This window comes from Acomys russatus, chromosome 4 (genome assembly GCF_903995435.1).
Source record: "Acomys russatus chromosome 4, mAcoRus1.1, whole genome shotgun sequence".
Taxonomy (NCBI): domain Eukaryota; kingdom Metazoa; phylum Chordata; class Mammalia; order Rodentia; family Muridae; genus Acomys; species Acomys russatus.
The window spans coordinates 64,892,406-64,917,355 of NC_067140.1; the positions used below are offsets into that span (position 1 = coordinate 64,892,406).

The 24,950-nt window shown below is 41.3% G+C and overlaps 1 protein-coding gene across 1 annotated transcript in view; it reads left to right on the top strand.

The window, feature by feature from the left end:
- The first annotated feature begins 6,297 nt into the window (after positions 1-6,297).
- Zc3h6 (zinc finger CCCH-type containing 6) overlaps positions 6,298-24,950 on the top strand; it is a 49,234-nt gene continuing 30,581 nt past the window's right edge. The window contains exon 1 of the mRNA XM_051144600.1: positions 6,298-6,761. Within this exon, the coding sequence (XP_051000557.1) occupies positions 6,730-6,761 (32 nt within the window). The 5' untranslated portion in view covers positions 6,298-6,729. The remainder of the gene's footprint in view (positions 6,762-24,950) is intronic.

Genomic DNA, 24,950 nt, shown 5'->3' on the forward strand with positions numbered 1-24,950 from the left:
CAGTCACCTTTTGTTTTTTTTTAGTTGGTTACTAAAAATTATGAGAGAAAAACTAAGGAAGTAAAACCTAATAATATCAAAAATATATTTTAAAAAACTAATAATATCCCTTCTTTAGAGGAAAATACTAGATCATAAAATTATTGCCATTTAGACCTTTTCATATTAAAAAATTAACGATGTTTAGAATTTGTGTTGGTGATGTGCCTTCCGTGCTCAGATGGAAGGGCATCCTGGGACTCAGAAGGCCAGAAACAACACAGCTCTGACAGGAAACCTCCTCAGCAGAGTCATTACAGCTCCCCTCACTGCGTGCCCTCCTCCTCCGCCCGCCCCAGCTCAGGAACTCAGGACCCTCAGCCCCCTCCAACTCTTCAGTTCTTCTCTTCTTTTCATTTCTTCTTGGCTTCTTCTGATAAGAATCACACTTAGCAGCAAATCCCATAAAAGATTTATTAGGAGGGTCTAGGGTGTGGAGGGACAATTCCAGGGCTGGCTGTTCTGCTCCCAAGAGTGGACAGCAGGAAATTGAACAAAGGCCAGGGCTTATATAGGATTTCTTAGGGGGCAGAGCTTTTCAGAGCAGAGATTTCCACAATGAGGATTGGTAGGATTTCAAGAACAGGCAGCTTTGGCTGAGGCACCATCGCTGAGGAGCTGTTTGTGGAAGCTGGAGAGGAGATGCTGTCATGGCGGACACTTCCTGTGATGGCTTCCCACTACAGCCACAGCCTGGGGCTGCAGGGAAGAAGGTGCAGGTACCATGGTGGCATCTCATGATGGCAGCAGGCTGAGGTGTCGCTGTCTGACAGATGCCGCCATTTTGATGGTTCCTGGTGACAGCACACCAAGGTGGCACAGGCTGAGCCAGGAAGGAAGGACCACCACTTTGACAGCTCCCACAGTGGGCCACCCAGGGACTACACGATGGCCTAAGTTTGATCCTTGGTACCCACAGGATGGAAAAAGAAAACCAACTCCCCCAAAGTTGTTATCTGACCACCACATGCTTGCCATGAATCTGATTTTAAAAATGAAATACCGAAGTTGGGTGTGGTGGCATACGCCTTTAATCCCAGCTCTCGGGAGGCAGAGGCAGGCAGATCACTGTGAGTTCAAGGCCACCCTGGTCTACAAAATGAATCCAAGACAGCCAAAGCTACAGAGAAACCCTGTCTTGAAAAACCAACCAACCAAACAAAGAAATACTGGTCTTAGGGTAAGTTGTAGTTCTCTGAAGGGAAAGCCTTCCCCCAAAGTGTTACAGCTTGGAAGGAAAAGGTGTCCTGGCAGTTGAGAGTCAAGGAATACCACAAAGCCACACCAACAACAAACCTCACAAAAGAAATTTTTGGGAGAGGAAAACCCAGGAGACTACCTGCCTCTGCTTGGGTGAATAGCAACAGCAGAGAACTGCGCAGAAGACAGCATCTCTACAGGATTTCTTGGGGTGAGGTGGGGAGGCTTTCCAGGGCGGAGACTTTCAGGGTGGGGATTGGTGGAATTTCAAATCCTGAGCTCCAGCTTTTTACTCTGTGGGGTGGGTGCTGAGTCTGGCCATTAGGGCAGTTAGAGTGTTCTGTGGGTGGATCCTGAACCTGGTGGTTGAAGGTCCTCAGAGGATGGGCCTGGCCTCTCTCTGGTCCCTGGAGAGGTTTATACTCAGTGAGTTCTAGGACAGCCAGCCTTGTCTCAAAAACAAAAACAAAACAAAGCAAACAAACAAACCAAGACAAAGCAAATAAATAAATAAATAAATGCCTACAATAGAGTAAAAAATAAGCAGACAGAAAGGAGGTCAGATGGGGGGGGGGCATAAAAATTGACATGTAAGAGCATTAAATTAGTATTTTCAAATAAAGATTATAAAAGTTTACATATGTATGTAACTAATGGCACTGAATTGTGCAGTTCACAATGGATGGGACAGCAAGTTTTATGACATATTACAAAATGAGAGAAAAGGAAGTATCTGGCATGATGTGACGGTGTAACGATCTCTGATAGGCTTTGTCCCAGCATTTCATACATGCTGTGTATGTACTGAGCATATATGTAACCACCAACAAAGGCTGCTGCATTTCTCGCTTTCCTTCTCACAGTTGCGGATGTTAGAGCTTGTCTTTCAACCTCAGCACAACTGCCGCTGGGTATGAACAGTTGTTTTCTAGGAAGGACAGATGTGCATTGTAGGACATTAAGCTGTTTCTGCCACTAGGAGTCAGTAGCACCTATCCTGACATTAAAAAAAAAAAAAAAAAAAAAAAAAATCACAGGCTGAGAAGCAAAAGATTGAGAAAGGACAAAACAAAACAAAAAAACAAAAAACACTTTTTGAAAAGCCTAAAACTTTGCCAGAATCAACGAAACCTATCAATTTGCAGTTCTATACATTAAACCGATGCCAGTGTATCAGCTGTGGCAAGCAAAAATTTCTCCTCGACAGATGTGGAGGGAGATGGGTGGAGGAGAAGCCTTCCTAGTCCAAAGGCACTGGATGCAGATTAATTTCCAAAGCAGGAAGGCTTCTATTAAAGGGTATGACAGTCTTTTGTAGCTTCAAGTTGAGATTGCCATTCGTCCATGTAGGGCTCATCAGGCCCGTGAACCAACACGTGAAAAGGGAAGACTCCCACTGGTGGGTGATATTCACCCACTATTGAGTCACCCCAGCTGCATAATGAGGCCAAGTTAAAAAACAAACAACAACAACAACAACAAACAGGTCTAGAAAGACAGATGATTTCTTACGCAGGGTAGGGGCTAGACAATCTTGCATTCTGAGACTAAACAGAAATGACCACTACTGACATGGGCATGGTGGCACATGCCTTTACCTTTACTCCCAGCACTCAGGAGGCTGAGGCAGGCAGATCGCCATGAGTTCGAGGCCAGCCTGGTCTACAAAGTGAGTTCAGGACAGCCAAGGCTACACAGAGAAACCCTGTCTTGAAAAAACAGAAAATAAAACAATAATAAATAGAAAAACTGGGCTGGGCATGGTGACACATGCCTTTAATCCCAGTACTCGGGAGGCAGAGGCAGGCAGATCACTGTGAGTTCGATGCCAGCCTGGTCTACAAAGTGAGTCCAGGACAGCCAAGGCTACACAGAGAAACCCTATCTCAGGAAACCAAAAACAAACGAAACAAAAAATAAAAAAGATAGTGAAAGATAGCAGAACAAAAATAAAGAAAAGTAATTAAACTTCACTTTGAAAAGTCCATAAAATCAGCAAATGTCTGCCAAAACTAAAAAGATGAAGGAGAAAAAAAATTACCAGCCACAAGCAGTGGCAGTTCGTGGATCGTCAGGTAATTCGGAGAGTAGTATCAGAGCTCAGTTGTAGAGCACATTGTAGAGGCCCTGGAGGCCTGAGTTCAAACAGCAAGGAAACAAACCATAATGCAAAACCTCAAAAACTGGCTGCACCGGAAATAAGAACTCACAAGACCGAGATGGTTTCCTGTGGGTAAATTGTTAAGAAGTATCACTTCTACATGATTTCATACAGAAAATAGAAAAAGATGGGTCCCCAAATTATATTTATGAGGTCAGCATTTGTAATAACAAATAAAATCCAACAAATTTACTAAATAAATAACAATGTATCATCAGAGTGGGATTATCTCATGAACACGGAGGGGGGGGGGGGCCAGGGGGGGGGGGGAGCCCGCGGGGAGGCGGAGCTGCGAGTGCGCATGCGCTGGTTCACAGGGAACTAAGATGTCAATGTGTCAGTGGTTCCTTGGGTCCTGTTAATTTTTTTTTTTTTAAAGACCAGATCTGTCACTACCCTGGAGCTCACCAAGTAGGTGACTTTGGGTGCCTGCTAGCCCCAGGGATTAATTTGTCTCTGCCTCTCCAGTGCTGGGATTATAAATTTGGGTTAGCTTTTTTTGGCGTAATCTTGGCTATACAGACAACTCCAAAGGTCACCAGGCTATTAGTCCCATCGGATTCTAGCCTCTGGGCAGATAACAGACTATGCATCCTTCCCTTTGAAGGCGCAGCCCTGTGTTTAACATTCCTGCTTCGGCTAGTGCTTATCTGTGAGCACAAGGACCTCGTGCTTCCCACACCCTAGGACTGGAAACCTCAGCCGTGAAGAATGAGGACCTGGAATCCAAGGATTAGAGCACGCACGCACGCACGCACACGCACGCACGCACGCACGCACTCCTTGGGTTGATGGTGGAGCTCTTGGTAGAGTATGGTTTGATTGTGTCTAAGGTTCTGGGACAATTTCCAATACCAAACTATAAATTTTTAAAAAATGAGTATTATTGTAGCTTGTTACTCAGCAACGAAAATAGAAATATCAGCTTTTGAGAAGGTGTCTAGAGGAAAACCATGAAGTTCTGTTAAGATGACTTCTGGTCTTGCTGAGATAGCCCAGCTGCTGATGGTGCTGCCACCAAGCTCTGAAAACCTTGAGTTAAGTCACCAGGGCCCACATGGTAGCAGGGAGAACTGTCTACAAACCTGCTCCAACAGATACACTAAATGTGTGGCTATTACATACTCAGAAAATTAAACACAAAACAGTGCAAACGTCAATTTCAATTACAGGAATGGTTTTTTTGTTTTTTGTTTTTTGTTTTTAAATAGCATTGAGCTTTGGTCACAGAATTTAATCGTTCTAAGAGTTGAATTAAATTCTAAAGTCTACAAGCCATTTCTGAGCCGATCCCAGGTGTCTTCCATTCTGAGGTCAACAGAGGGTGACACACTGAGAGGAAGTACTCAGTCTTTGCTGCTGCTGGATCCTTCCAAGTGTGTCAGTATCTTAATTTTTGCTAGGAGGCAACACATTTTTAGGTTTTTCTTTTTTTCCGAGAAAGTGTTTCTTTGTGTAGCCTTGGCTGTCCTGGACTCACTGTGTAGACCAGTTTGGCTTCGAACTCACAATGATCCAACTGCCTTTGCCTCCGGACCACTGGGACTAAAGGTGTGTGCGCCATCATGCCTGGCTTCATAGGAAGTAACAAATTTTAAAAGTTGTTTTTCAAAGAGTAAACTAATGTCCAGAATTTATTTTAGTGTGTGTTTAAACTTTCCAATGAATTTGAATACAGCAAATACTCAAATGTGTACCAGTTCAAAGATTTTTTTTTTTAATTAAAAAAAAAAAATCATTCAACTGGTCAGTCCCTATTTTAATGTGTAAGCAGAAAATGCGGTTGTCAAGTGCAACTGTTATACCTCAAAAGCCTTTGGTTAATTAAATGAAGAGGCTTGAAGATTTTAGTTCCAAAAGCTAATATTTGCTTTTCTAGATAAAACAGATGTGCTTTTTGAGTTTCCCATAAATAATAGGCTGCCACCTTAAGAATTGTAAGGGTTCAGGTCATAATAGCTGCGTTCAACTAAAAAACAATGCCTATTCTCTTTTCAAATTTATCTAATCGCAATTGCTCTTTGGATGTAGGTTATTTACGCATCAGAACACTCAAAGACAAAGGAAGGCATGTATTTGGGAAGATTGGACATTTAGGCTCATCATTTTAATTTAAAAAAAACATCAACTTTCCTTCAGAACCGAGTATACACTACTCATTTCAAGATCATTTCTGACGGCTACTGACATGAAGAAATGCGCTGTCTTGTTATTTATGAAATATTGGCATCATTCCACATACAAAACGCTAATATTTACACATGAGATCATATTTTAATGTCCTCAACAGCTATTTTTAATTTCAAGTAATGATTGGGTGAATTTAGCATTATCAGAAAAAGTTGCATGCCAGCCAGTCTTCCTTACAATGCGAATGGGCACTAGCAATTACGGAGATAGAGAACAAATCTGGAGGCTTAAGCATGATTCCGTGTTATTTCAGGAAAAAAAAAAAAAAAAAGATTTTCTTTCCACAGATTTTACTGGCAGTCCTGGGTTCCTTTTTATCTCGCTCAGCTAACGGTGGCGGGGTAGGGGGTAGGAGGGGTGGAGGTGGGGGTGGCGGGAGGATAGTGTGATGCGCCCAGAAGGCTAAAGCCCTTGGACGACGAGTCTCGCAGGAACGCCGAGAAACCGGCGCAGAGGACCCGGTGGACTTAGCAGGCCTGGCGGGGCTGCGGGCCCCTCCCGATATGACTCCCAACGCCACCCGACAGTATCTGTCACCTCCCTGCACAGCCATCAGCTTGCTGCCTCCGCTGTCGCGGCGAGCGTCCCGAGAGCCCGCCCCCGGAGGTGATTGACGGACAGCTTCCTCCAATGGCCAACACGCTCAGCCCGGCGGGCAGGGAGAAGGCCGCGGTTCGCGGAGGAATCTCACACGTCCTTTAGTCCCGGGCGAGGTGTTGCGGCCGGCGCCATTTTCTGAGCCGCCTGTTTTCGGGTGCCGCCATGTTGGTGAGGAGAAATCACCGTTACGGCCACTACCCAAATCCCCGCGTCGCTGCACGCCGCCCGCCGGCTCCCACGCCTCAGCCTCCGGCGGCGAATACAGACTAGAGCGGCTGCGCCGGCAGCGCGGGGCCGTTGCCCAGTCTTTGCAGTTAGAGCCCCATCTCTCTGGCGTGGTTGTTAATAGACTGGAAAAGTCTGTGTCTGTGTCGCTCACTAGTAACCGTGAGTTTTTACCACTTCGTCACCTGTCGGCGGCGGCCGGGAACAGGTGCCCGCAGGCGGCGCCGGGGTCCTCCCCGCGCCCCGCAGCCGCCGCAGCCGCCGCCGCCGGCCTCCAGACCTGCCCTCCAGCCCCGCCCCGTTCTTGACCAAACATGACAGACTCTGAACATGCAGGGCACGACAGGTCGGGAACCCTTCTTGTCTGTCTTTCTGTCGGATGAGAGGAGGGGTCGGGGCGGCGGGAGCGGGCCGGGGCCGGGCGCCCTCCTGCATGACTTAGACGTCTCTTGTGTGGCTCCATCGGTTCCTCCGTGACGCGCACCTTCGTCCACCGCCGCCGGCTGCCGGCCGCGGGGCGGGGGGGGGGGGGGGGGGGTGGGGAGGCCGATCCGGCCGCGCCCGCCTCCCGGAGCCGGGGTCGCCGCTCGCTCGCCGCCCCGCCCCTGTCCCCGCCGGGCACGTGCGAGCCCCCCGCCCCCCGGCCCCGGCTCAGTCGTCGGCGCCGCGCGGGCGGCGGTGGCGGCGGCGGCGGCGGCGGCAGCCCCGTGGGGACTTTCCCCGAAGGCTCAGTAGTAGGCCTTGTGGATGTTGGCTTCCTACCCCGAGAACACCTCTGAAAATAAACATGCTTAGTTTTTAGGGGAGGGTTAAAAAAAAAAAAAAAAAAAAAGACCTCTTCCCCCCCCCCCCCCCCCCCCCGCCATCCCCCGCTCTCAGGCCATGTGTCGCTGCAGTCCTGTACCCACCCCAGCCCCCTTCTAGGAAAGCGAAATGGCAGTTTTCAGATTGAATATGTTAACACGAGGAGACAACAGATATTTAGCTTAACCTGGTTTCCTAGGTGCTAAATATCATTTGAAAATTCAGCCGAGATTCTGGTTTCCTTCTTTGCAATATCTTTGTGCTCTGAGAGGCATATTCTTGGCGCCATTCAATGATTGGTGGCATTTACAGAGTACAGTCTAGCGTAGCTAAGTTCTAGTTAGACTTCAAATTTACATCTATAACCAAATCATTTTTTGAAGGGGGCAAAGGAGGACTTTTATTAAAATTCCTGGCACACACACACACAAAATCTCATGCATCTGAATCCCACTTAGAATAGTGAAAACCTACATCCTCAATTGCTTGTGAATAGTAGAGGTATACAGTGTGGTCTAGTGGGGCCTGTGAGACTTTTGCCCACACCTTTCTTCCCTAAACAGAGAACCAAACAAAAGTATCATTGAAATTTGAAATATCAAAATATATGGCGACCTGGAAAGGGATTTAAGAAATTCTAACAGCTTCAAAAATGTAATAATAATTCTCCAGAAAGACATCAATCAGGCATATAGCAAGTTTTAGATAAATCCACTCTTAAAGTTATAGCAGCAGAATCATAGTTTTTATTTTTAAATATAATACCTTTGTAGTTTTGGTATTGGCAAATGGCCCTAGGGACTCTTACATGATAGGCAAGTACTCTAAAATTTGGCCACATCCATAGCCCAATATTACCCTTCAAAAAAAATTTAAAAGGAAGTTCCTGGAATCAACAAATAATGTTGAAAAATCTACTGATAAGCCCAACAATACGGTTTTGTTAACACACTTAAAATTCATTAATATGAAAGGAAATTTGATCCCATTTGTTAGTGGACAGTGTAACTTGAATACGTAGAATAATGTTTAAAAAATGCCACCAAGTTTAGAAATCAAAATAGTGCTACTAAAGCACAAGGGTACCAGGGGTTTGGGTTTGGTTTTTTCCCCTCCTTTTTTTTTTCCCCCTTTGAGACTTGGTCTCATTAGCCTTAGCTGGCCCAGAACTTGATATGTAGACCAGGCTGTCCTAGAACTCAAAGATCTGCCTGTCTCTGCCTCCAGAGTGGTGGATTAAAGGTGTGCACTACCACACCTGGCTGCTGTCAGACTAAGACTGTGAGGCCCAGTGTGGTAGTGACACTCCGGCTGAGACAGGAAATGGTGTGTTTGTGTCGGCCTGCTCTACACAGCAAGGCCCTCTTTTTTTAAAAGTGGAATTTTAAAGTACTTAAAAGTTAAAATGAAACTCCCGTTTGAAGGATATCTACGATCAGTTTTGTGAGGGAGCGATAGCAATAGCAAAGATACTTAAAGGTATCTACAGTTAGCTGCTCAGTTCTAACTCACCCAGTGGTAAGCGGTGCTGTGAAACATACTTGTAATTCTAACACTTTCGAGGCCAAGGAGAACTGACATTTGCGCCTGGGCTAAAGGAAAGGAGGAGGACCAGCAGAGCAGGGTCTACAGAAATGGCCCTTGCTCCAGCACCGCAGCCAGTTAGCATAGTTGGTAACAGAAACATGTACCAAAGCAGTGTTTTCCAGCCTGCCTCGGAGCTCTTCTTAAGTTTAGGGCATTCCTCTTACGGGACCTAGGCCCATAAGTTTTAGAAGGTCCTCGTAATTTTGAACCAGTAGGTAAACATTTTTCAGTCTCTTCTAATCAGACCCGCTTAGATACAAAATGACGAACAACTTGGATAGAAATTTTTAGGTGGGTGTGATTATCTGCATTTTAATAGGTTTCTAGTTGATTCTAAAAAAAAACTTGGGAGAAAATAATTTATGAATCCCTCAAGTATTCTCTGCTTCTACATTGTAACTATTTTATGCTGTAATACAAGCTTATGTGAGTTAGTGGAGAATATATAAAATTTTGTACAGACTATATATTTTTACAAAGATTATTTTCAATCACTTTTGAAAACTAAAATATACATTCCGGAAAATAGTGAAATCTATTTATAACTGCTTTTAACAAATTAGATTATAATTTATAGGAGACAGAAATTCTGAATGTAGGTGAAATTCATAAAATGTATAACTTTTTGCTTTAAAATTATTTTCTTGTACATATTTTATTTGGTGAGTGCTTTGTGTAAGTTTGTTTACTATATTTTGAAATATACATGTATATTTTGACACTATCCATTTAGGAGTCAGGTGTTGTTGGTGCACACCTATAATTCTGCATTCTGGACACTGAAGCAGGAGCATTGGCTTGAATTGAAGACCAATCTGAACTGTATAGTGAGACCATATCTCAAAACAACAAACGATTCCCCCAAACAAACAAATAACGCTATCCAGTTGGGTGTGCTTCCCTTTAATATTTTCATGCCTGGAGCAGAACGTATGTTTTTATAAAGTGTCATTATAAACTTGAAAATATGTAGAATGTTAGAGTTCTAGTTTCTAAACATAAATTAGAGATAAGAAGGAATTGAGGAAGCTAAAGAAAGGTATAATCCCCTTTTCACTCACTTCTCTTTCACTCGGTTCTTTGAGGCATGACTTCACCCGTACGTAGTTCAGTGAAGACTTGGTCATTAGCAATGCTGCAGGCATTACTTCTTTGTTAATTCTTGGTATAATTAGAGGTGTCTGAGATGTTAGTTGGAATGATTGAGACCAACTGAGGTATAATAAAAGTTGTAGGTCATGGAGAAAAGAACACAGGGTTTTAAATTTTAAAGGAGGAAAAGCCTTTCACAAATGTAACGATCACAGCCCTAAGGGAAAGAGATTTTTTAAAAAGTCCTTTGATATACATTATTCCAAATTAGAATGTTTTAGTACTGCATAAAAGGTGCTGTAAACTGGTGGCCTTCAGCCTGAACCTGAACGTTTGCACGTGCTGTTTGATTACATGATTTTTTTTTCCTGTAGCCTTTCACATGGTAGGTGTGCTCTCTACCACAGACCTTTGCCCAGTTTAGCTTGTTTGAGTGCATTTAAGATTTGACTAACATTTCCACCCGCGGCAGTCCTTTGCCACTTCTGCATCTGCAGACTCCCACCCAGGATGTGCCTCATTCATGGAGGTCACCTAGTCAGCATCTTTAGTTATAACTGGAGTTTGTTTTTTGCTTTTTTATTTGTTTTGTTTTTGAGACAGGGTTTCACTGTATAGTTATTGCTGGCCTGGAGCTCACTGTGTAGGTTAGGTTGGCCTCAGAGTCAGGCTACCTTTGCCTCCCTAATGTTGGAATTCAAGGTGTGGACCTACAACTGGAGTCTGTAACCCTTTCCCATGTATTAAATCAAGGCTTCCTCCTGGACTGCCTAGCTCACATGGATGGCTGACTTTGAGTTCACCAGATGAAGCCTTTGTGCCAGGGCTGCCAGCACATTGCTTTGTGATTTTTTTCAAGAGTCATCTTTCAGAGTGACCTTGCATTACCAGTTTTTCAGGGTCAGCAGCTGACTCACTCCAGAGCTGTTTAGACTCAGAAGTGCCAACTCATTCTCAAAACTAGTAACATTGATCACTTACTGTGTGAAAGCTAATGTCTTAATTGCTTCATATGAATCATTTAGTTCTCACAGCAACCCAGAAAGACGATCTTATTCTTGGTCTCCCTTTTTAAAGATGAGAAAACAAATCCAAAGATTTTGTTGTTGTTTTGTTTTGTTTTATTTTTCAAGACAGGGTTTCTTTGGCAAATACAACGATTTAAAAGTTCCCAAAAGCACTAAGTAAATCAGTAGGAACGCTGTAATCTAAGTACGGAGCCTACACTTTGATCCCATATCAAGAGACTGTTTGGACATGAGAATATCAGTTAATTCCTGTGAAGTGAAGCCTAGGTGTTTGCATCACAGAGTATGTTTTCCATATAGATGCTGTGTGGAAAAGTAAATGTTGAGCTGCCCAATGAATAAGAGCATGGTACTAGGACAAGAGGACTCACTGCGTATGACTGAGTTGAATGGTATTAGTCTCAGAGGAAGTGATATTCATATATTTACATTGTACCTGTGAATTACACACTTGCATATCTCTTAAGGTATATCTTTCCTCCTGGGCACACGGCACTGGCCACATTTGTCATTGCATTTCCTCTTCGGTGCTTTCATTGTTAACAGCCTTTTTTTTCTGTTAAGAGAAATTCTTTTTGCAATGCATTGCTAATATCTCAATTTACTTATTTTTCACTTGGTCCATCTTAATCTGTTATAGTTTAATCTTTCGCTTTTATGGTTGTTTCTTTTTTTAAAGGATATTTTTATTCTAAACACACACTTACACACGTAGGTACATTGAGGGGATGGTTGGGTTCTAGGAGGTGTTCCTTGACTGGTGTGAACATGTATCAGCCAAATGATAGTAACTACAGAGACAGAGGCTGTTTTCTCCTGGCTAAGTAGGCTTTTCCCACTGTACCTGATTTCATATGTGCTTTGAGTTTAATGTTCTGGTTTAACAGTACTTCAGATACTGATACTGTTTTAATACTTAAACTTTCATTAATCATACATTTTTTGGAGTGCAAAATAAATGACTAAAGCAAGTTCCATGTAGCTTTTAAAGATCTTACGTAAATTGTCCTTAAATGTGTAACATAAAACTAACAGCACAGCTTTTTCTTTCCTACAAAGTTGACAGAAAATGACCTAGATTTGGAATTCTAATGATTCTTGAAGTTTAATATGTATCACAGTTTATAATTCATATTTCACTTCATTTCAGAGTTTAGGAGCAGACTCTGTATGGCTAAGTGAGAAGCATGATCTGTCTGTGGCATTGAGTATCACTACCTTTTCCGTTGCTTTAAAATTATGATTACTATGGTATCACATGAAAATTGCTGAGTTACAGATAATTCTGTTGTAATTATTCCCTTTATTATTCCTTTGTCCAAATCTTAAAATATACTTTCTTCTAAATCTTAAAATACCAAAACTTGAAGTTATCGGACTAATTATCTTCATAACACTTTTTTTTTTTTTTTGAGACAAGGTTTCTCTGTGTAGCCTGGGCTGTCCTGGATCTCCCTTAGTAGACCAGGCTGGCCTTGATCTTACAGAGATTCATCTGCCTCTGCCTCAGGGGCGTGCTCTACCACTACCTGGCTTTCATAATTTATTTAAAAGAAAGTCAAATCAGTTAACTTCAGCCAACAAATCTGCATTTTTAGCTATAGAAAATAGAAATTCTGCTATTATATATGTTTCAGCTTCTTAAGGGAATTAATTGAAAATGCACACACACACAAAAAACAAAAAATCACCCAACCTTAATTCCCCCTTTGCTTAAGTTTTTAATTCCTGTAGGCAGTTGAGAAATGTCTTGGAATACTTGCATTTCTATGTGGGATTGAGTTCTAGGTTGTGACCTGATTGCTATGTCCTTAAAATATATAATTCTATCTTAAAATTTTATTTTGTATAAGCAAATCAAATGTAAATGAGTAATCCACAATAAGAAACACCTCTGTAGCTGGGCGTGGTGGCACACACCTTTAATCCCAGCACTTGGGAAACAGAGGCAGGCGGATCTCTGTGAGTTCAAGGCCAGCCTGGTCTACAAAGTGAGTCCAGGACAGCCAAGGCTACACAGAGAAACCCTGTTTCAAAAAACCAAAAAAAAAAAAAAAAAAAAAAAAGAGGGGTGGGGAGAAACACCTCTGTAAGCTGGGCACAGTGGCACATGCTTTTAGTCCCAGCACTTGGGAGGCAGAGACAGGTGGATATCTGTGTGTTCAAGGCCAGCCTAGGTTACAAAGCAAGTCTAGGACAGCCAGGGCTATTACACAGAGAAACCCTGTCTCAAAAAACAAAACAAGGCCTGCAAGTGTACATGCAGGCAGAACACTGTATACATAATAATAAATAAATAAATATTAAAAAAAGAAAAAGCAAGACAAAATGAGAGAAAGAAAGTATGTAATTTCTTTGTGAATACATTGTACCAAATGCCTCTACTTTTTTTCTGAATGTCAAATGGCAAAGTGAAAAATAATAGCCAGCCAAAGCCATTATTATCATTATTGTATAAACAAACCTCCAGCATATGTGAACAAGTAGGAACAGTTACACTGGAAGTTGTCATTAGACGTTTTAGTGGGCTCATTTAAAAGTAAGTCATTATAGTACATTAATGGTATTTTTTTTTCCAGCATCACTCATTGCTAAATTAGCCCAGTGGTTGCTTTTAATGCATACGCTAGAGTCATTTTCACTTGAGATAGTAGAACATCAGACAGTAGGAAGAACTTGTTTCTTTTGGTTTGGTTTTTGTTTCAGACAGAGTTTCTCTTTGTAGCCCTGGCTATTTGGAATTCACTCTGTAGACCAGGCTGGCCTAGAACTCAGAGAGATCCTCCTACCTCCGCTTCCCAAGTGCCAGGATTAAAGGCGTGTGTCACTACTGCCCAGCTAGAACTTGTTTCTTGTAAATACCCATACAAACAGAACAAAACAATTGTGGTAAACAAAACTTCCTTATACAATTTTGAGGTGGAAAAGTCGTCATTTAGTGGTTAATTTGCTTTTATACAAAATAGTTTTCATGAACATTGCTTGTAGCATTTTCTACATTCATAAATGTAGATTTATACTAAATCAAATTGGTAAAATTTCAATGAATAAAACAAAGATTTTCATTCCAACTTGTACCTAAAACACCTTAATGTGGAATATTCAGATATTAACAGCAAATCTAAATCTCATGCGTGTGTTTACATTTCCCTTATTATACTGATGAGTTAAAATGGTAAACAGATGAACAGGCAGTTTCTGATTATGTGATTTCCAGGAATATCAGAAATTACTTGACCAAAGGAGAATTAGAAAAAAGTACATTTTAGTTGAAAAGTTAGGCCAAGTATGATGAAGTAGAGCATTTCCTTAAACAAACAAACAAACAAACAAACAAAAAAGCATTCTTAGCAAACCTTTAAATCTTGTAGTCTTGTTCCCTCACGTTTCCAATTAATCTAGCCACAGATGGGGGTTAGGGTGTTGACTACTTACAGAAGGAGTTCCCTCTGAGTGTGTTAGTAGACGGCAGGCAGTCGCTCTAGCTCATTGTTGGAGCCATCCAGCAAAGATTCTGGAAAATTGCTGTGTGAAAATGTAGGGGAAATTATTTGATGAAAATTTTCTGTGGATTTCTACATTTTTCAGTTTGTACTGGAGAGTCTTTTTCTATATATAACTATTAAGTCTCAAAGAAGTTAGCAAGGTAATTCACAATTTTTATTGATTCACATACTACCCTGTTTTTGGTTATTTACAAAAATATTTGAGGCCGGATGGTAGTGGTTCATGCCTTAATCCCAGCACTCAGGAGGTAGAGGCAGGCAGATCTCTTTGAATTTGAGGCCAGCCTGATCTATAGACAACCAAGGCTACATAGAGAAATCCTATCTAGAAAAGAAAAACAAAACCAAACAAGAAAAACCAAACCAAAACAAACCAACATTTGAGGAATGTAACTATTCTTTCATGATGTTAATAACATAAATTTACAGGCTGGAGAGAAGGCTAAGAGGTTACACTGCCTGCTCTTCCAGAGGTCCTGAGTTCAATTCCCTGCAACCACATGGTGGCTCACAACCATCTATAATGAGATCTGGTGCCCTCTTCTGGCTTGAAGGCATACAAGCAGGCAGATACTATATTAATAATAAAGAAACAAATCATTTTTTGAAAAGGAAATGTATATTTACATATATATTTAAATGCTTGCTAAGGTCATGGTACAAAACTGGAGTCCCAGCACCCAGCTGAGGCAACAGGATTGCTATGTGTTTGAGGCCAGCCTAAGCAAGATAGCAAGTTCCAGGCCAGCCAGGACTACGTAGGTATTAAAACAAAACAAAAAAACAAAGCAACAATAAAACCCACAGAAGATGGAGGCTGAGGACATTATGGATGCAATAGCGTGTTTATAATCCTAGTGCTGGGATGGTGTGCAAGCCAGGCTAGCCTACTTGGTGAGTTCTAGACCAGTGAGACTGTCTTAGAAAATAAGGATGGTGCCTGAGGAATGACACTTGAGGTTGTCCTTTGTCCCTCACACTCATTGCACACATGTGCAGCATACCCCACCCTGACAAGAATACCTAGAAAACCCCAGAGAAAATAAAAATAAAAATATTTACAACAAAAATAAACTTTCCTAGAATAAAGGCACAACAGTATTTCCCTCTGCTTTCTTGGAAAATGAAATGGTCAGGGAATTTGGCATTACTAGATGATTTGTTATCCAGAAGCCAGTTTTTGGGAACACGCTGAAAGAACTCTGAATAAAGTATGTTCCTTGCCTCCCTGTTTTCCTGAAGCTCCTTTTATCTCTCGAGGTACTTTGGGTCTTTGCAAACGTCCTTACAGTTCTGATGAGCACCCCATCTTCAGTTTTGTTGCTTTGGGGAGACTCTGGAAAGATAGTGGTTCAGACAGCATGCTGCTGAGGTTTTGTAGAATAAAATAGAAATATCTTCAGGAACAGACTCTGAGCTTGGTCTGTCCCGACTTCATTTGTTTTTTACCCTGTTCCAGATAATCTTTGATTATTGTTCTCAGAAGGAAAATAATGGAAATTTCTTGTTAGAATCCTGGCACTTAGATTTATAAATTCTCCAGACATACATACTACATTCCATTTGGAGTTGTGCGTTTCAGAGAACTCACAACAAATGAAAGTAAAAAGAAAACTGTAGAATCTTCTAAGTTAGTGCTTTGGTCTTTTATTACCAGCCCAAGTATTTTGCCTTGGAGGCCCCAGTTTCCTGACAAACACTAAAATCGCTTGAGGAATGGCTGTGATAATGTGATCCGGCGACTCTGAGCTGGCTTCAGTTACTAGAGTGTGTTGCACTCTACACAAGAATTTTGCTTGTTCTTTGTTGGCAGAGATCCCTTACTATGTCTATCTCTCTGGCTAATTCTAGTCACACGTTTCCTAGAAAGTCATCCAGACTGCCCTCACGATGGCTTTACCCCGTCAGAGCACATTCTCACAGCTTGCTTACCACCTGCACGTACTGGCATAGTTTTATTTATTGGTGATTGTTTTTAATTACCTGTCTCAGCCATCACTAGATTAAAAGCTTCATGAGGAAGGCTGGCTAAAGTGATGGTCAGGAAGCGTGAGGACTGTAGGAGGGATCCCCAGCAGGCCAGAAAATGGCAAGGGGGCCTGGCCACCCGTGTATCAGAGCTGTGCTTCACAGGCAGAGACAGGATCCTTAGAGCAACTGACTGTCAAGGGTAGCTGAATCCGACAAGCTGTGGATTCAGGTTATTTAAGGAAGGAAGTCATAGAAGACACTTGATACAAGTATTTGGTCAATACATGCACACACACACACATGTAGTGTGCATACTCACCACAGACGTGTGTACACACTACACACATATACACACAGACAACTCCCGGGGGGGGGGGCATGAGGACCGCCTCTCATTCTCTGCGGTATTCTTGCTGAGAAGGTACTGAATAAACACATTAAATGATCAAACGGCTTTTTTTTTTTTTTTTTTAAAGCTGGAGAGAAAAAAAGAATTATACAGTTTTGTTTTTTAAAGGCTTGCTGCTCAAATGTGTATTTCATTCTTGGATTAAGTTAGAACATTGGACAGTTTTTTATATTTAGACAATTTTACTTTGATTCCCAATGTAATTGCTTTTACTTAATTGAATTCTGACAGCTTGTCCTTGGCTCAGGTTAGAATATGATGCTGCAGGCAATAAACTGTCATACTGGTTTTATGAACACCCTGAAAACAGGGTCCATTGTACTGAGTACTGCCCATTATCTCAGGTAATACATTTCTCTGATCTTATTCCCAGAACGGGGAACACGTGGGTCTCTTGAGTAGCAAATTTGTTTTTGTCTTAGAAACATTGTTATCTTATGTTTGATCCTTGCTTTCTGAAGCTCAGGGCTGAATTTGCAGCTAAATTTAGTTTTTTCTCATATACTTGTTGCAAGTTTCTCTCTCTTGTGGTACTGCTGGTTGGACCTGTCATGCTAGCAATTGTTTTACTACTGGGTTATGCCTCCCCATTAAAAACAATATTATAAAATGGGCTAAGAGGATGATTTAGCAGCTAAGAGCACTGGTTGCTCTTCCAGAAGACCCATGTTTGATTCCCAGCACCCATATGGCAGTTCACAACAGCCTGTATGTAAATCTAGCTCTAGGGATCTGACACCTCTGGCTTCTTTGGGCACCTACACTCCTCTGCACAGACACACACACCTTTTAAAAATATTCTAAAAATAAAAGTGTTCAACATAATTTTAAAAAATGCCGTGTGTGATGGAGCATGCCTTTAATCCCAGCACTCCAGAGGCAGGCAGATCTCTTGAGTTCAAGGCCAGCCTGATCTACAAATTGAGGTTCAGGACAGCCGGGGTGGTTGGTAACACAAAAAAACTCTCTTGAAGACTCAAAACAAAACAAAAAAAATTAAGGTAGGGTTTTGGTTTTGCTACCTTGACCAAGTCATTCTTGGATTAACTCTAGTTCTGGCAGGCACTGAATTTGCAAACGTCTTACCTCAGCTTCTCAAGTAACTAGGACTGCAGGTCTAACTGCCGGGCCCCGATAGTCAACCTTAGCCCCCAGCTTCTCAAGTAACTAGGACTGCAGGTCTAACTGCCGGGCCCAGATAGTCAACCTTAGCCCCCAGCTTCTCAAGTAACTAGGACTGCAGGTCTAACTGCCGGGCCCAGATAGTCAACCTTAGCCCTTAGCCTCGGGGCAAAGCAAGCTTGTTTAGCCTCATCTTCAACTTTGGAATTTTAGCAGTTAGTTTTTGTTTGTTTGTTTGTTTTTGCATATTTTATAGGGTTTTGGGGGGAGGTTGTTTTGTTTTTTTGTTTTTTTAGTCTTTTGAGACAAGGTTTCTCTGTCACTTTGGCTGTCCTGGACTTGCTTTTTAGACTAGGCTGCCTTCGAATTAACAGTGATCCACCTGCCTCTGTCTTCAGAGTACTGAAGCTATATTTTGTTTTTCAAGACAGGGTTTCTCTATGTAGCCTTCTGTCCTGAATTCACTTTTGTAGACCAGGCTGGCCTCAAACTCAGAAAAAATCCACCTGCCTCTGCCTCCCCAAGTGCTGGGATTACAGGCGTGCACCACCAAAATTATAGTTTGTTTAGTAAAAGTTACAAATGGCAATAACATAAATGCGACTGGAGACTTTATGAAATATAAGAAATCTGTTTGGTAGTGAAGTCAAGTCAGAATGTCTTTCCATACTGAAGTTAGGAATAAAGAGAAAATAAATTGTATTACATACTGGGAAGGGTTCTAGGTATTAAAGTTCAAATTGGGCCACTTAGGGATTACACAATTCTCACCTTTTTTTTTTTTGTTTGTTTGTTTATTTTGAAAAATCACAAGATTGCCTGAACAGGGAGATCTGAGATACATATATTAGAATGTGGTTTGAATAGTTTTAGTCCTTTGGCCCTCATATAGATATAAACAGAAATGTACACACCCACCATTTTATGACATAGGACCTTTGTAGGACCTAAAGCTTTACTTTACCCTGACTGGCTAATAGCAGCCCTTTTGTTTCCCTTCTATTACAAAACAACTTTTTGAGTGTTAATTATTTTCTTTTGTGTGTGTATGTGTGTTTTGTCGGCATGTATGTCTGTGCACCATATGTGTGCAGTGCTCTCAGAATCCAAAAGAAGTTGCCAGATCCTCTTGGAACTGGAGTTACAGATGATTATGAGTGCTATACAGGTGCTGGGAATTGAACCCCATTTCTTTGAAAGAGCAGGCAGGGCTCTTAACTAATGAGCTAGCTCCCCTCAAAAACAAATGTTTGAATCACAGATGAAATAACAGCTTGCAGTAATACCTGTGACTCTAGAGAGCAGGTACTGGCGAACTATAACAAAAAGAACTCGGTGGGGCTTGGAGAGATGGCTCAGCAGTTAGGAGTACTTGCTGCTCTTGCAGAGGACTGGAGTTTGGGTTTCAGCTGGGGACTGACACTCTCTTCTGATCTCCATAGGCATGTCCCTACCCCCAACATACATTTACACAGATACACATAAAGATAATAAAAATTAAGAATATTAAAAATAACCCCAACTCTCATAAGGAAACATTGGAAGACTTTTTGATGGATGACCAACAGAAGATCTCCCCCTCTTGAGTACAGGTCAAGGGTCAGAATTCTTTCTGTGTCTGCTTTTGATAGGCAGATTGTCTATTCTTTTGGTTTGACTATCGATTAGCAACCTTCCTTGTGTTATTAATCCACACAGCAGAAATTACTAGCCTCGCTGCAGACTTTTTTCTTGCTGGTAGCAGGAGCCCTGGGGCTCTACTGTTTTCTGTAAGCATTAGATCAGTTATTTCAGATTGGTCTGTTGTGTTTCTAGGGCTATACACTTTCCATTTACATTTTTAGTCAATAAAGTTTTAGTTAATAAAAATTTTCAAGTTATTTGATCCCATCTAAAAAGATAAATGTTCTTTCAGACACTTCCAGAAAAACATGGTCTTCTGAGTGGAGAATATTTAAAATGGTCTAATTATTGAATTGTTATATAGTGTTTTTATTTAACAGTTATTATGTAAGCCAGGTATTGAGTAAATATGTTACTGACTGAGCAAGTAAAAGTTATTATTTGTAACACAAGAAAGGAATTCTCAGTTGTTTTTGGTATAGAAATACTTTTACATAAAATTAAGCAAAGTTTTCAAATGTCATCAGACTGTGGATAATGTTAGGATTAGCGAAAATTCATTATATAGTCCATGTATTTGTATTAAGTTTCATTCGTGAAAGAGTTTTTATTTGGATTGATTTAGGTTTTAACAGATTCTGATATTGGCTTGAGTAAAATAAACAATAAAGTTTTTTGTTTTTTTGTTTTTGTTTTTGTTTTTTTTAAGTAAAAATCACCACAGGGTACTATAGAGATGGTTCAGGAGTTAAGAGCATCTTACCGTGCTTCCGGAAGAACTGGGTTCAGTTTCTGGCACCCATATAACAGTTCACAAGTGTCTGCTACTCCAGTTCTACAGGATCAAACACCCTTTTCTACTCTCCATGGGCACCAGAACCTACCTGTGCACATGCATATATGCAGGCAGAACACCTATACATATAGAATAAAGTTGAATCTTAAATTAAAAATTTTAAATAAAAATTTAAAAATCCCCATAGACATATTTTCAAAAGGGGTAAAGGGAGTTCCTGCAAACTAACTTTGAAAAGGTATAAGAATATATTGGATAAAGGATGCGGATGGACACTCTCAAGGCTTGTAGGTGTTGTACCTCTGGTAATTTGTAAAGAGATGAAATTTAATACTTGTGACCCATGTGGTAGAAGGAGGGAATGGACCAACTTCTGAAAAGTACATTTTAACCTCCTTGCACTAAAACACACAAAGTTGTTTTTATTTCTTTTTTAAAAAACTGTTAAGAAAATAAGAGCTGGGGGCTAGAGAGATGGTTCAGTGGTTGAGAGCCCTGTTGGCTCATCCAAAGGTGGTTCAATTCCCAGCAAGCACATGTTGGCTCCCAACCATCAATAATGAGATACTGTGTCCTCTTCTGGTGTGCAGATGAATGTGCAGGAAGAACACTGTATACATAATAAATAAATAAATCTTTAAAAAAAAAAGAAAAGAAAAGAGCTGTTGAGATGGCTCAGTGGTGAAGAGTATTACTCTTATAGAGGACCCAGGGTTTGGCTTGACATCATATTCTGGACTCAGCACCTGCACTTAACAATATGCATTTACCCCCACACAGACACACATAATTTAAATACAAAACAAAACAAACCATTAATTTTAACATTTAGGAGACAGAAGCAGGCAGATCTCTGTGAATTCTATGCCAGCCTGTTCTACATAGCAAGTTCCATGCCAACCAGGGCTACAAAATGAATCTGTCCTTCAAAATAATACATTAAGCAAAAATAAATATTTTAAAAAGTAATCTAAAAGGTGAACTATCCAGGATATAAACTTCCAAGGTCCGAATTTAGGACAAAAACTGGCCAGGTAGCATGGCCTCAGAATGACCAGTCAGTGTTTTTGCTTGAGTGGGGAGAACTGGTTTAGGTGTGTGATACATGGAGTTAGCCTACAGCTTGATCAAGAGCTTGTTTGGGTTGATGCAGAAGGTGAGAGTAGGCCTGACAAAAGCCTAGACCCAAACACCAGTTGTCAAGCATGCTGACAGATTTGAGTCAGCATCATCAGTTCCTTACATGGAGAGCATCTTAGTGTCATCTGTTCACGCCCCTCATCCCAGGATGACCCTGAAACCAAAGGAGCCCATTATATTAACCTGAAGCTGCTAGGAGCAGGGAAGGTAATCAGTCAGACCCTGTTGGACATTGGGAGGTGGGTGAGAAACTGCCTCACAGGAACCTCCCACAAATTTGGGAGTTGGGTGAGAATTAGCTTTCTGGCCCAGCGCTCCCTATCTTCCCATATTTTAGGGGAATTATAGGGTATACTGTTGAGGCTCAGGCTGCCTGTGGTTCATCCTTTCCTGTGTGGTCTGTGAAGGCGTGGAAGGTCAAAGACACCAGCACAGAGCACTGCCCTACCTTGTCATTCTGGGCAGGGAGAAATGACAGCGTGCATTAGTACAGACTATGAAATGAAAATGTTGGCTAAGTAAAAGTTTCAAATACTGAGAAGATTCACATTGTTTAGAGGAGGCTCCAGTCTCTGTCTCCACTCCTGCACTGCGAAGGAATGCTGCCAGTCACTTGCTACATTTAAAAAAGGTCTGTTTTGTGGCATTTATACCAGTGAGTATGTGTATTCATGAGTACTGTTGGAAATGTCTGTTAGGAGTGCTTAGCTAGTCTTTTTCTGAGAGAGAGAGAGAGAGAGAGAGAGAGAGAGAGAGAGAGAGAGAGAGTGTGTGTGTGTGTGTGTGTGTGTGTGTGTGTGTGTGTGTGTGTGTTTTAGAAGATTTAATTTCTGACCTGTACCTTATAACAAGCCTTTAAACAGTGATTCTCAGCCTGTAGGTCACAACTGCTTTGGGTCATATATCAGATATTTACATTTCAGTAGCAAAATTACACATACAAAGTAGCAATAAAAAATAATTTTATGGTTGGAGGTCACCGTAACCAGAGGAACTGCATTAAAGGGTTGCAGCGTTAGGAAGGTTGAGAATGCCTGTTTAAACAGTCATCATCATAAAGACAGAAACTGCCTGTGGAGTTAAGGCCGAACCATTCAGGTTGCTTTATCCTGGTAGTAAAAAATATCAGAGTGGAGGAAGGTAGAACCATTGAGGCTTGAGGCATACCAGTTGTAAGAATTTGGTCAGTAATTATCTTCAGAGTGTTATTTTTCAGGTAAGATACAGATGTGTAACCCGGGCAAGCCTTAGATATGCGACTCATTTGTCTTAGCTGCCCGAGTGCCGGGTATTGGTGTGCATCACCATGCCCAGTTCCTGAGCACTTGCCTTCAGAATGAGGACATAGGGGAGACCCGAGTCTTTAATTTACACTATAGTTTATTGTGATTTTCTCCACTTGTTTCCAGTTTGGATCTTTAAACATCCCCGTTGGTGGTATTGAGAATCAGACCCAGAACCTTGCACATGCTGGGAAAGTTCTTTCTCACGGCTGTGCTCCCAGACCTAAGACTTTTAAAGCTAAAGGAAAGGTATCTTAGTTTTAATACATTCTCAGCTAAAGTAGAGTTCCATCATTTTCCGCTTTCCTTTTCCTCTCTACAGCTCCTCTGGGTACTCTACCTCCAATCCCTTTTCACACTCCCATTCCCAGATCGTTAGCTTCTTTTTCTTTGATTATTGTTGTTACACAAACATATGTATATATGTATGTATGTATGTATGTGTATATATGTGTGTATATATGTATGTATGTATATATATGTATGTATATATGCACACGTTTGTGCAACAATTTCTAGAAGAGACTGTTTTACACCCAGGCTTCTGGTTCTCACAAGCGTTCCATTCCCTTTCCATCCGCTCCTTCAGGATATCCGCAGAGCCATAAATGCAGGAGCTGTGGATGTATCTGTCCCCGCAGGGTTCCCTATGATCCATTGATCTTATTGTGTACAGATGCAGTTTTCTGCAGTGGCCTCCATGAACTGTAAGGAGATGTTTCTTTGATGAGGGCTGGTAGTTACACTTACCCGGCAGAGTTGTCTGGTGAACCAGAACAAAATACTTTAGCCTTTTAAAGATAACTTTGCTGAGATACAGCTCAACCTCTTAAAGTATATATACTGATTTTAAAGTGCTCAGGTCTGTCCAACCAATACTACTATGTAAGTTCATAGCATTTTCATCATTACACAGAGACTTGAGACATATTGGTAGTTTCTCTTTATTTTCCCCTTTAATCTACCTGGTAACCCCTACTTTATTTTCTGTCCTTGTGGATTTACCTAAGATACAAACTCTTAAAGACTGGATAGTTATTTACCAAGCTTCTGTACATGAACATGCCATTTTGCTAAAAATAACTTTATCATGCTAATGCTTCTATGTTAGTAAGAAATCACCTATACATTTATTAATTTTTAAAAAATATTTTTATTCTTGAAATTATAATATAATTACATTATTTCTCCCCTTTCCTTCCTCTAACTTTTCTCCCATTATACTCCTCATTTTTCTGTTAAATTCACATGTTTTCCTCACTAATTGTTGCTACATACATGTATATATACATACATATATATTCCTAAATATAATCTCCTCAGTTTGTAAAATTTTACTCATTGCATGTTTTCAGGGCTGACCATTTGGAAGAATCTCTTCCCCTCTCAGCATTCCTTAACTGCTTGTAGCTCTTTGTGCAGGGTTGAGGCCTTGTGGGCTTTTCTCCATTCATTTTGCCTTGTCTAATGTTGCTCTTGCTCAGCTTATCTTTAGGCAGTCATGTTGGTGAAGATCTATGGGTATAGCTTCTGACATTAGGAGGATACATAGTCTCACAGCAAACTCCTGATTCTCTGGCTCTTATACTCTTTCCTCCCCCTGTTAGCAGTGTCCCCTGAGTAGTTTCGTAGGAGTATCCATTGTAACTGGGCTGCACAGCACTTCACTTTGACTGGTTGTGGTTTTATGTAACAGCCTCTGTCTGTTGCAAAGAGAACTTTGCTATGAGTGGTGAGGACCACACCTTATCTTTAAGTATAAGGACACATATTGAGATGTATTTAGGGATTATTCTGGGTTAGTGAGGTGCTAGTTGTTGGCCCTTCTCTAAGCTCCATGATTTCACCAGCGCTGACTAGTTGGCTAGGTTTCCAGTAGTAGGCTTAGTCTCCTTCTTGTTGAGCAGGTCTTAAGTCTAATTAGAGAGTTATTGCTTACCGCTAAGACATGTATGCCACTACTTCCCCTTAGGGTTATTGTGCTAAACTCAAGATTTAAAAGCTAACTTGAATTTAGTAAACAAACCGTCTCTAAGATAGGTGCTCAGGGTTAGGGTTACAGGATCTAGAGAATGTCAAACAATGTTAATTCTCTTGGTAGCTGTTGGTATTCTCAAGACCATGGAAATTGAGTGGTGTATGATACATTACGAGGTGCTCAGTCAAGAAGGCTG